At 45.4% G+C, this 13,257-nt stretch overlaps 1 protein-coding gene across 8 annotated transcripts in view; it reads right to left on the bottom strand.

Moving 5' to 3' along the window:
• Positions 1–13,257, bottom strand: part of PRRC2B (proline rich coiled-coil 2B) — an 87,083-nt gene that overhangs the window by 15,505 nt on the left and 58,321 nt on the right. For 6 of the 8 annotated variants that reach the window (XR_001368643.3, XM_025187388.3, XM_006128379.4 and 3 more), the window contains exons 19-28: positions 11,106–11,247; positions 9,617–9,699; positions 8,746–8,937; positions 8,403–8,597; positions 7,906–7,992; positions 6,424–6,528; positions 5,679–5,871; positions 4,286–4,383; positions 3,409–3,536; positions 1,565–1,805 (exon numbers count right to left, since the gene is read on the bottom strand). Coding sequence is in view for 7 of the 8 variants with exons in the window: in XM_025187388.3 (XP_025043173.3) it covers positions 1,565–1,805; positions 3,409–3,536; positions 4,286–4,383; positions 5,679–5,871; positions 6,424–6,528; positions 7,906–7,992; positions 8,403–8,597; positions 8,746–8,937; positions 9,617–9,699; positions 11,106–11,247 (1,464 nt within the window). In the remaining variant the exon portion in view is untranslated. The remainder of the gene's footprint in view (positions 1–1,564; positions 1,806–3,408; positions 3,537–4,285; positions 4,384–5,678; positions 5,872–6,423; positions 6,529–7,905; positions 7,993–8,402; positions 8,598–8,745; positions 8,938–9,616; positions 9,700–11,105; positions 11,248–13,257) is intronic. The other 2 variants (XM_006128377.4, XM_006128383.4) reach the window with 2 other exon arrangements.

Below are 13,257 nucleotides of genomic sequence, written 5' to 3'. Positions count from 1 at the left end.
GCAGGGCTCGGGAATGCCAGGAGCAGGACTTAGGCACTGCCGGCTCGGATGGCAAAGCCAGAGGCCGACTCTGGTCTCGCCTCATGCCTGCCCGGCCCTAGCAGTCCTGAGATAGCAGCAAATAGATACCTGCCTCTCGTGCCCCAAAGACTTCCATCTGTCTCTCCCCTGGCTGGGGCGGAGCCTGGCTGTCTCCTCCACTCCACAGCCCCTGAGGGAAGCAGCTACCTACAAGCCCCAGCAGCCTGCACACTTCCGCCTTGCTTCTGATTGGCATGAATCAGCCCAAAGGTGTCTGGGACTTGTAGTCTGAGGAGCAGGCTGAGCAAGGACTGAAAATGTCTGGCTTGGCCTAGCAGCAGCAGTCAGACTGGGCCTAGAGAGGGACCATGTGCTGAGGTGACTTCATGCTGCCTGTGAAGGAGGCAAGTATAAAGGCTACAACATATTTCCCTCTGACTAAAATACACATCCAGTGTAAAAAGTATCACTCTGAGAAGAAAAGTAAATCAATCACCTGGCCAGGTTTTAATCTCTGGACTGTGTCCAACACCACTGACACTAATGCTAAGGGATTTTGGTATAATAGCTTAGTAAAAAGAAATGGAAATGAGTGTTAATTTGAACCACAATTTCTATTTCTGAACACTTCTCTCATCTCCAACCAACTCTGTTCACTTGTCTAGCAGAGGTGGAGGCCAGAACATGGAAGTGAAGGTGGATGCATTCTGCTAGATGAGCTAGACAGTAGTTAATGGAGGAACATTTATATATCATGTATCTTTTAAATAACTTATTGTCACCTCAGCACAGGGTCCAGGCCAGTTTTACCATAAGGGACCCCAAGAGATCATCTAGTCCAGCTGTAGGAGGGTCTGGGAGAGGACTATAAACAGAGGAAGTTGGCGACTGAAAACTTTGCAATATTAATTTTCTTTTTATTTGACTTCATATAAAAAACATTTAATGTCATGCACCTTGTTAATTATCTCTTGTTTTAGTATTCTTTCTTCCCTAACATTTGAAAAAATATATACAAGGCATTTGTTAACGTGGGTGCCATGGTGGCACATATCCGAACAAGTGCATGTGAGCACAATATTGGTGCACACGACAAAACTCACTCCGCTCACGGATGGAAAAATCTAAGCCGGAACACTGGTGTTGGCCTATTGAAGCTGGGGCTTTGAGGGCAGCTATCGCTGTGACATCATGGCATAAGATCCCAAAAGCACAGTAAGAGGGTTTAAGGAACTGCAAAGGAGCAGTCGCATCAGTAATGGACACACAAATCACAGACCTTTGCCATCAGTAGAAAGAGAGTACTTAATTTCACTAAGTTAACCATTATGTGGTTTACACAGAGATACACGTAACAAGTAAAGCACCTCAAAGTCTGATGTGCTAGATCTCAATACTGTATATGTCAATACTGTCTCCTCATGAAGGCCTTACTGATGAAAGTGTACGGTGCATCACAAACAGCATCTGGGACCCCATCTCAGAAACTGACTTCTCTGAGCATGTACAGACAACAGGGGGGCATGCTAGTTTTGTTCCTAACCTGTGTAAGTTGGGAATCCATCATCTGTGAGGCTCCCATGCTGGCCGCTTGGTTTATCTGGCCTTCGTAAACCAGTGTCTGGCTTCCACTCATTGGCTGATAAGGGGACCCAGATTGTGTTTTTACCATCTCCAAGGGCTGCATGCCTGGGAAGGCGGAATATGGGGGCTTTAGTGCAGCACCTCCCGTCAGGACCATGGTACTGGGCTGGGACAGACTTGGGTGCATGTACACCTGAGACCTAAAAAAGAGAAACAGGTTAATGCACAACGATAAAGCCTATTAGGGACTGCATACAACTTCCTAAACTGCATTTAGCTAGCAGGCTGCAAGCGGCATTCTAAGAGGTAATTTCGAATACAAAGATCAACTAGGGAATAAAAACCTCTAGTTCCAACTTTTTTCAGATCTAGAATTTAACTCTGTACAGCTCCTTTAGCACTAATCCTAAAGCTCCTAGGGCTAAGTCCCCATCTCACTGAAGTCAATAGGAGTTTTGTCACCAATTTCAATGGAATCAATATGTCTCCCTTTACAAAGTTCAATGAAGTGACATCAGAACATCATAGTGGCAATGAAGTGACATCAGAACATCTTCAATGGTAATAGCTATTTTACAGAAAGATGAATGTTTCCTAAGGCAGTTGGGAAATCTCCATTGGCAGGAGAGAACCAAGCCTTCTGGGCCAAAAGTCCAGCAGATCAGCTTCTTTGATGTAAAGCACAGACCAAGGCACCACATAAAGACCAGTAAGCAGCAACCGTCCCTCTGCCAAATACTGTGTGGACATACCTCACACTCCCACAGTAGTCTAACAAGAGTAAAAGTGATTCACACAGGATTTGCCTGGCCCTAGCATTACTGTAGAAAGCCACTTTTATCAAGATTATTTTGAGGCCGAAAGGGACCATTACAATCATCTAGTGCAGTGTTTCTCAATTTTTTTTTTATAAAGTAACCCCTTTAAAAAAAATTATAAGTACCCCTAGTATTTATAGTTTTCAGATGCACACATTTTTTTTAATCATTGCAACACATTCGTTTAAACAACTTAATCATAGCCAGGTGATGAAATTTTTGGGTGTAAAAAGTACAAAAATAATAAAGCGCTGTAAAACTTAAAACAAAAATTCAGTTTTCTTCAAATTTCGGTTGTGTTGATGTACCACCCAGACTTCTCTCGAGTACCCCTAAGGGTACTCGTACCATTGGTTGAGAAACACTGATCTAGTGCCCCACATAATGCAGTCCCCAAAATGTCACGTGCTAACTCCTATGATCCCAAAAGCTTATGGCTGAACCAGAACATATCTTTCAGAAAGACATCCAATCTTGATTTAAGAAGACACCAAATGATGGTGATTTCCACAGCCCTAGGTAAACTGTTCCAGTGGTTAGTTACCCCTGCTTTTAAATTTGAATCTTATTTCCAGTTTGAATTTTCTCACTTTGCTAAAGTGTTATTTTTCCTGCCCATGGATCATTCTTGTAGCTCTTTTTTGAACATCTCCCAGTATTTCAATGCCCTTTCTGAAGTGTGGGCATCGTAAGTGGACAAAGCATTCCAACCACAGGCTCACCAATGACATATATGGAAGTAATCTCACCTCCCTGATTGTCTACGTGGCATTCACTTATTTACACAAGAATCAATCTCTCTTCTACATCTGTTAGGAGTAGTGTGCAAGCACTCGTGGAAGAGGGCAGGGAAGAGGATGGAAAATTGCAAAGGTAGGACATTAGCAAGGGAGAGGAGGAAGGGGAAAGAACATCCCAGCGGATATATTTTGCAGATCACAGCATGAAAGCTCTGTCCACTGAGAAACAAACCAGGAACTGTTACCTGAAGGGCTGTATGGAGCTGTAGATCTCTTGGGACTGGGAGACAGGCAGGCCTCCCCTCAGACCAAGCTGAGCTTGGGCCTGTAAAGACGTGTGAAGGGAAATCGGAATCTGCTGAGCAGCGGCAGCCTGCAGAGGAAACAAAAGGATTGAAAGGACACTAAGGGAGCCAGAAACCCTCCTGTGGTGTTAAAAGACCAGCTTTTTCTTTAGCTAGTTACTTCACCACAAAAGTTATCCAACCTGCAACACCCCCCAAATGCCCCAATGTCATGTGATTGAACAGGAAGTGAATAATGGCTCTATGTGAGACAGAACTCACAGAAAGGATCAGATTGACTCTCCTGGGGACTCCAGCTCTCTGTGTACAGAACAAGTCCATCGCATCAGCGACTATGTCAGTTCCCATGTTGCTCTATCACTGTGCCTCAACTCCTACCTGGAGGGATTCTCCACTGCCCACCCAACACTCCCTGTTTGCTGACACTGTCAGAGCTGCCAGCTAGTACTGTCAACCTGATGATTTTGAGACCATGGACACTTGTCCACAGGGAACTGGTCTGAGGCTCAAATAGATTTTCAAGTTCCACTAAGGACAGTACTGGCAAGTTTACCAAGAGGCACACACTGTCATTCAAAGGAAAGTTTTCCACACCCTACCCCAGTTAAACCCAGTCAAAGGATATGGGTGCCAAAATCGGTATTACTTCCCCATGCCAGTCAGCCTGATCTCCTATTAGCTGCTTGTAGCATCCCCTGGGAATCTTTCATAGATTTTGAACAGAGCCACAATCTAGCTCCCCTCAGCTGGCAGTAGGCTGGCCCACTAAAAGAGGAAAGAATAAGGGGAAACTCTGAAGTGCCTTGAACCTTTTTACCTGTTGGTAGCTCTGCTGCTGAGGTATTGTCTGAGGGACCAAACGTGGCTGACTCGCAAACACGTGACCATCCAGATATAGGGGTGGGATGTGATTACCTAGAATTTGAATTAAAAGGGAAAGACGAATGTGACAAGGTAACCTTATTCACTCCAGCCAAAGCAGATCCCAGGGACACAGAATGGTACAGGCACAGTACAATGTACAGTCCAACCTACTAACTATTCTTAAGGGCCAAGGCAGTCAGCTTGGATTGCCCTGCTGACATCAAATCTTTGGAGCTAGAACAAAAGGCAGGAGACAAAGAGACAGAGCACCTATTTACTTCAGAAGCTAAGCGTACATGCGGGACCAAAGAAGGGAGCACTGAGTGATCCTGTATGCACTGTAAATAAGGCAGGAATGAGAAAAAAACCATCTGTTCCTGGACTGTGAAGAGTCTGTTTTCTAAATGGAAGTGGACCTCACTTTAGCCACTCCAAAGATCCATCTACTAGCAGCTGTCCTTTGTACAGCCCATCTCCACTCTCCTGCTCTGGAAAGGAATGGCCCAGTTCTTAGGGTGCTAACCAGTGTTCCCATCAGCCCCAATCACCTGTGAAGCTGTGCTGCCCCGCAGCTTAGAGGGAACACTGGCGCTAACCCAGGACTCAGAAATCCTGGCTACATTTTCTGTTCTGCCTTTTCTGCTTATAAGAGACTTGCCTAAGTCCACCTGTGTTAGGGCCACATAATTACCCTCCTTCTGCTGGGGGTGTACATCCTCACCAGGAACACTTGCACCAACTCAAGTAGGGCAATGAGGGGGGCTGAGAGCCCAAGCTGGGAGCACCACATAGAACTGACAGACTGGATTCTCGGAACTGGGAAGCAGTGCTCCCAGCTGGGAGCGCCACATGGTGCTGACATTCAAGCATGAGTGGCTCCGCCTCTTCTGCTCAAAGACACACCCCTTTCCTGAGATTACGCCCCTTCACAACCTTCTCCTCCTCCTTCCCCAACCAAACCCTGCTCCACCCCAGGTGAGGACCAGGGCTGCTGTGTGGCCCCAGCTTTCCGCTGCTGTTGGGGAGCTGGGCTGCCATGCAGTCCCAGCCTTCTCCAGCAGCTGGGCTGTTGTGAGGCCTGGCTCCAGCCCCTTCAAGATGGCTGGGCAGGTTAGGCAGTTTTGGGAAGGCAATGCCTTACCTGTTTTGTTAAAAGGATCAATCAAGCATGAGCTGCTCAACTGTCTCATTAAACAGGATGCTCTTTCCAACAAGCTTTTATCACTTGGATCCAAGATGTAACCACAAACACAGTAGATTATCCAACAGGACAACTCTCATGGGACATTTTACTAAGGCCCATTTCTGCCTGCAAATCTGGAATGAACTGAACAGTTGGCAGTTACCTGGAATCGATGCAGAAGGTGCTACGGACGCCACAGGCATAGGGGGCATAGAAACACCACCAAAAGAGCTGTAGCTCACACCACTGGAAGCACCGACACTGGAAGGAGGGTGGATGCCTGAGCCAGCACCTCCTGGAGAGTTCTGTTCCGGTAAATTAGGAGAGTTCTCCCAAGCCTTGCGTGCAGACTCCATCTATAGAAGCAAGAAGAGAAAGAAATTATTATAGGTGTTTTCAATGGCAGTAAATGATGGGATAAGGAGCTATTCACCTACAGATTACTGGTTCAAATCCAGCCCAGGCTGGTAATCACTAAAAACTGTGATCACCTGATGGCTGTTGGATAAGTGCCCACATCACAAAAAACCCACTGCAGTTAGTACTAGTTAACAGGCACAGCAGAGTGCCAAGGATCAAACAGGCCATGAATACTGAATTGCTGGCTCGTGTACCCTATGAAATGGTCGTACCTGGGTAGAGTTGAAGTGGATAAGCTTGGAGTACCCCCCATTCTATGGTTGGAGGAGACTTCAAGACTCAGGGCCTCAAAATGGCCTTTTCTTCCCTGAACTGAATTCACATTACATACACCCCCCCACACCTTTTTTTTTTTTTTTAAAGTGGCCACTTACAGACTTTGAAACTAATCAGTGAAACATCTAGGCTGTTCTCTCCCCCTTTACTGCTTTGGCTGAAGAGGCTCATACTTTCAAAGCAATCACAAGCAGAGTTAGTGCCTTAATTACCTTAAGAGTAAGGTCTGCTGTGGGGAAGGACATTGGGTTCAGGCCGATGCACCGCTGGAGATGGTGGTCTCTTCGCAGAATGGGAATGGACTGAGTTAACCCTCCCTGAAATGAGATTTGCAAAATACTGAACACTAAGAATATCTGCAACAACACAGGAACTATGCAAGACAAGTCAAATGGAACCTCAGGAATATGTAAGTAACAGCAACACAACGGCTACGTCTAGACTGGCATGATTTTCCACAAATGCTTTTAATGGAAAAGTTTTCCGTTAAAAGCATTTGCGGAAAAGAGCATCTAGATTGGCACAGACGCTTTTCCGCAAAAGCGCTTTTTGCGGAAAAGCGTCCGTGCCAATCTAGACGCGCTTTTCCACAAAAAAGCCCTGATTGCCATTTTCGCGATCGGGGTTTTTTTGCGCAAAACAAATCTGAGCTGTCTACACTGGCCCTTTTGCGCAAAAGCTTTGAGCAAAAGGACTTTTGCCCAAATGGGAGCAGCATAGTATTTCCGTAAGAAGCACTGATTTCAGACAGTAGGAAGTCAGTGTTCTTGTGGAAATTCAAGAGGCCAGTGTAGACAGCTGGTAAGTTTTTCCGCAAAAGCAGTTTTTCCGCAAAAGCAGTCTAGACGCAGCCAACCTGTTTTGTTGCTTCTTAGCTTCTTAAATGGACTATGGAGTTGCCTCAACATTGTAAAAACGTAAAGCTGGTCTACCTGTAAACACATAACTGATATGCTGGGCCAAATGTAGCCCTGGTGTAAGCAGGCATAATTGCCCTGATCTCCATGCAGCTGCACTTGTACTTACACCCAGGGCTAATTTGGTACACAGCAATACCAGCCGTGAAGAATGTTTTTCCTTCCACAATGGTGAACCTATGTAAATAGCAGAGTAAGTCTGTTTTATATAAACACTTGTAAGGAGAAAACGACAAACCTCCAACAGATATACGGGGCTACAAAATTAAGACGTTTCAGCAGCAGTCTTCATTTAAATCACTGTACACAACTGAACTACAAGCAGATCTTGGACTCTGAATCTATTTTCTTTTAGCAATCTGTTCCAGCCAACTACACATTTTATTATGAGCTCTAAATGAGCATGGGGCCTAGTTGGCTGATAGTGAGCCTTTGGAAGCAGAAGCCTGTGGCAAAGACAACACTCTAAGCACTTCAGTGGTTAGAACTTTACAAGTCCAGCAACAGGACTCTCAAGTTCCTTTGCCTGTCTCCTGCTCTACCCCTTTGCCTTGCCTGAAAGAAGCCTTGTTACTTTACAGAGGCTGATGAAAGGTGTTTGAGTCACCTCTTATAAAGGCTTGTGTGGGTCTGAACCAACCAGGTACTGATCACGATCTGAGACACAGCACTTGTATTTTCACTGCTGTTTGTAAATCAAGTGGGTACTACAACATTAAATATCAAAGCAACTGCAAATCAATGTTTTCTCAATTTCCATAGCTAAGATTTACTTACATTACTGGCCAAGGCATCCTGCAGTTTGGCAACAGGGTTTGCTGCATTACTGGAGGCAGAACCAGGAGGCAAACTGAAATCAGAGTCCTGAAAAAGGCAACAAGCACTACTCAAATCCAGGCCCAAGGGCCCCCTGTAAATTGCTCATGATTAGTGAACATTTACCTGGATCATGAGGATAGAAACTAAAGATTTCCTTTCAGTAAAGAACAAAATAGTTCTCCATACTCAGCGACAGGCATCCCCGATGGCATACACAGGACAACAGGCCTTAATTTCTCCCTTACTATTCCCACCCCATCCAGGATAATAAACATCTACCAAGACTTCTTGAGAACCTGGTTTGTGTCAATAATGAAATCTACGAGGCAATCTACAGTGCATGTGCTGGAAGCTTGCCCTAGGTAATCTTCTGCCAAAACCACCTTTTGCATCTCTACAAGCTCACATGAGGGATTTCAAACCACCAAGAAGATAAAATTAAATTCAATCCTCACTTTAGGATTTACTCCAAATTCAATGGGTGGCACAGGAAGAACTGAGTCCACGTGAATTTCCACCCCATTAACAGGGGGGATATTCCCTTCCAGCCGTTCCGTTCCCTCCGAACCCTTTCTGTTTTTCAGGGAGCGTTCATTGCCGATGGGTCCGGGCTTGTGTTCCTTGTTCTGTCCTGAGCCTTGGTCTGAATCCTTGATGGGAAAGCAGAGAGGCTGAGACACAAAGACTGCATAACCCGATCTCTACCTTAAAAATGCGATGAAAAACTATAAACCTAATTTTACAAGGTCTCTGGTACCAGTCACTATGTGTTCTGGCGTGGCTGCAAATCCAGATTACCTTTTTATCAGATTGCTTCTGAACTTGCTCCTTCTGGCAGTCAGGCTTTGGGTCCACCAGGCCAGCCCCATTCATCTCCTCTGGTTTGAGGGTGCCATATGGAGAACTGCGCTGAGAGGAGGTAGCGGAAGATTCCCGAGACTCCGCACTCAAGTCAATGCCACTATCCCCCTGGCTGCCTTTAAAACCCTGCTATGCAAAGCACGAAATGTGTTAAAGCCCCAGATTCAAACCCAACTCCACAGGGAGAAAAACAACAGCGAGAACACGTTCCCATTTACCAAGCACAACTATCAAGGAGCAAGTCCTGACCTGCAATGCCCCTTGCTATTCCAGTGCTAGGCTACCCTGACTCAGAAACCATCCAAATTACCAATCCCATTGCAGCTTTAAAACAATGAAAATGCCCCTCATGGCTACCATGCTGAGACTGCCAAACTCATTTCACTTATGACCCAAACCAGATTTGAACTCCGGTCTCTAGTGATGAAAGGCATCCTCCCTACATTACAGCTACAGCCACACACTTCTCACAGGTGAGAGGTACACAAACATGATTCCACATACTGGACCATGCTCTACTCCAATTAGGAGTGAAATTCTGATGAAATTTTACAAGGCAGTTACTCTGGATTACACCTGTGTGCAACAGAGCAGAATTTGTCCCACCATTTTAGAACAGCACCATGCTTAATCAGAGTAGTCAATTGTCAATTTAAAACTGCACAAGCAGAGCTGACAGACCTGCTGAGCCACGTACGTGAATACTACTCAGACACACACACACACACACACACACACACACACACACACACACACACACACACACACACACACACACACACACACACAAAGATTGGGTGCCCCTTACCTCTGTGGAACTAGATTCAGTGCTGTTAAAGGCATTCACAGGCTTACTCCAGGAATCGCTGCCTGGTGACTGAACGGAGAGGGCTGTAAGAACAGAGACAAATTTCAAAGGTTTGATATCAACTGTGAGGCACATAATTTATATAATGAGGTAAATTCTGCTCCCAAGCATAGGGAAAAACACACTCACTACCCCAACATGTTTACACTCCAGGACAGACAGTCTGAGCCATGGCACCCCAATGGAGGTCAGATAAGAGTATAAAGGGAAAGATGATAGATTTTCAGGGAAAAGTGGAAGGATGAAAAGGGGAGGCTTTGTGGCCGAAAAGCACAGTAGGAGCACGTCTAGACTACACGGTTCCGTCGACAGAGCCATGTAGATTTGTTGACACGGCAAAGGGAAATGAAGCAGCGATTTAAATAATCGCTGCTTCATTTAAATTAAAATGGCTGCCGCGCTGTGCCGATCAGCTGTTTGGCGGCACAGCGCTGTAGTCTGGACGCTTCGCGGTCGACTTCAAAGGCATTTGTCGACCTTCCCGGTAAACATCATCTCATGAGGCATACTGGGGAGGTCGACAAATGCCTTTGATGTCGACCGCAGAGCATCCAGACTACAGCGCTGTGCTGCCAAACAGCTGATTGGCACAGCATGGCAGCCATTTTAATTTAAATGAAGCGGCAATTATTTAAATCGCCGCTTCATTTCCCTTTGCCTACAACCCTAATCTACATGGCTCTGTCGACAGAGCCATGTAGTCTAGACACACCCTAGGAGAATGGTACAAACAAAATAGTTTGGGTGAAGGCTCAGGGACACGGAGCAAGAGGATGAGAAGGCTGCAGAAATTACAAGGATGTAGGCTGGCTAGAATTGTGTGGGTCCTAGAAGAGAAGTTCAAGAAGCTAAAACTTGATATGGTATAAAAATAAATCAGGGAAAGGATTTAAATAGGAGGGTGACATGACCAGAGCTGAGGGATGATAATGATTTTAACAGCAATGTTTTTACATATGAGCCTAGAAGATCTGCAGATCCCTTCCCCCTTTAGATTCAGAGTGGAATGTAGATGAAGCCCCTCTCCTTTGGGCACATGCGCACTAGGGATGTAAAATCCTATTTCACTGGTTAAACAGGTTAACTGATTAAAGGGGAGGCTGGCAGGGCGGGGGCCTGTCATGAACAGGGTTTGCTCTAGATGGCTGGAGCAACCCCTGCCTGCAAAGCACCTGGGCCCATTGCTGACAGGGGCTGCTTTAGCCCCACCGAGCCCGCCGTGCACAGGGGAGCTCTGGGCCAGCCACAGGAGCTCTTGCCTGCAACATGGACGGGGCTGCTCCAAACACCCCTGGTTAACCAGAACCAGCAGTTAGAACTGGTTAACCTTTCACATCCCTAATGTGTACACCCCTATCTTTTCCCTCAACATAACACGATTCCAGTTCCATAACGATGAAGTTGGCAAATAATGGAGACCCTCTCATACCTGAACTATTGCTCTCCCAGATCTCTGTGCCCAGGCTGCTTCCGGATACAGTTACATCGCCTTGCTCCAGGCACATACTGTTCTGCTTCTTAGCAAATCGAGGCGGGATACGAGACTGAAGGACACGTCCTTTGGCTGGTCCCTGAGAGAGAGGTTCAGGCTATAAGACCTACTGTTGATTTGCATTAACCTGCTGCTGGTAGGCTTATTTTCCAGGCTTTTATTTGGCTCTTGAAGCAGATATGCCCCCTGGAGTTATCCACGCTTAGGGCTGCCTTTACCAAGACAATCCCAGCAAGGGTCACCAGAAGGGGAGACAGCCACAGCGGCTTGTTTCCTGTCTCCAGCTGCTGCTGAGAGGCTATAAGAGCCTGCAAGGGTGGCACAGCAGGAATGCTGAAGAAGAGTTCTTCAGTGTTTAGTAAGAGTGCTTATTAAGAATGACTGGCTTCAGCAGCAGCCAGACTGACGGGGGAAAAAACCCAAGAACAACAACAACAAAAATTAAACCACCAACTCAGGTTTTTGATTAATCCTTCCCCAGTCCTTTGGCACAGCAGAATCAATTCATCAGTTCACAGTAGGAAAAAAGAGAGAGAGAGAGAGAGATAATTCACTGAATCAGATTCTAGAGAGGGAACCAGCTATTAGTTTATCTAGCATATCTCCTTGCCACTGCAGGATTGTTCCCTATTGCACACTCACTCCTTAGCCTAATTTACAACGTGACAAGGAACTACCGTAAGTTTTACATAAGAACATAAGAACGGCCGTACTGGGTCAGACCAAAGGTCCTTCTAGCCCAGTATCCTGTCTGCTGACAGTGGCCAGCACCAGGTGCCCCAGAGAGGGTGGACCGAAGACAATGATCAAGCGATTTGTCTCCTGCCATCTCTCTCCAGCCTCTGACAAACAGAGGCCAAGGACACCATTTTATCCCCTGGCTAACAGCATTTTATGGACCTAACTTCTATGAAATTATCTAGCTTCTCTTTAAACTCTATTATAGTCCTAGCCTTCACAGCCTCCTCTGGCAAGGAGTTCCACAGGTTGACTACACGCTGTGTGAAGAAGAACTTTCTTTTATTAGTTTTAAACCTGCTACCCATTCATTTCATTTGGTGACCTCTAGTTCTTCTATTATGGGAACTAATAAATAATGTTTCTTTATCGGCCCTCTCCACACCACTCATGATTTTATAGACCTCTATCATATTCCCCCTCAGTCTTCTCTTTTCTAAACTGAAAAGTCCCAGTCGCTTTAACCTCTCCTCATATGGGACCCATTCCAAACCCCTAATCATTTTAGGGGTTTCGTATCACCTCTTGATAATCTACCACACAAAAGATCTGACTGTCATAAAGCATTTCCCAGTAACATTTTTTCCTCTGCATTTAATCCTTCCACTCCCAGTTAGACAGTCAGACCTCCATTTATGCTAAAAACAATTCCATCTTCAAGTACTTGTTGTTTCATGCCTCCATCCCACCAATAGTCATCACTTAGCCTAGTTATGCAAAATTTACTCCTACATCTTTCCTCATCAATCAATTCCTCTAGCCACCTAAAAAAACACAAAGTATTAAAGATCTTTTTAGTTTGTTAATGTCTTTCGGGTCAACATGATGCCCGAAACCACACCTAATATTCCAGGTATAACTACACCTGAGAGAAGCCATCACCTCTCCATCTTATGACATGGCATCTGGGCATTCAGAACCCATAACTACACTTGTCATTTCTGCTGCCATCTCCCATTGAAGAATTCCAGGAATGGGCTGCTCACTTTTAGCTTTATTGCTTCCCAGGATTCTTCCTTCTACTGCATAGTTTTGTTTGAATTATTCCCCTCTCCCATCAAATGCATTAGCCTGCAGTTTTGTGAATCATATTTCATTTTGGTGCTTAATTCCCATGTTTCTGTTCTTTTTAAGGGACTTGAAAATAACATTAAAGGGTGAAAAATATTGTAATATAAGCAGTCACAAGACACAATAGTAGCCAGTACTGACCAGGACAAATCATATTTGGCATACAGTTTTCACTCTAGAGTTTAATCACAATAAGCTAAAACAATACCATACCCAATGTATCCTGATCCAAATTAGGGATATTAAGGACTAGTAGACTATTTGCTCCCCCCCCCCGCAC

Source organism: Pelodiscus sinensis, chromosome 23, assembly GCF_052426305.1.
Source record: "Pelodiscus sinensis isolate ZL-2025 chromosome 23, ASM5242630v1, whole genome shotgun sequence".
NCBI classification, from domain to species: domain Eukaryota; kingdom Metazoa; phylum Chordata; order Testudines; family Trionychidae; genus Pelodiscus; species Pelodiscus sinensis.
The sequence above is the reverse complement of the archived record's forward strand: the minus strand, read 5'-3'. Positions and strand labels throughout refer to the sequence as shown.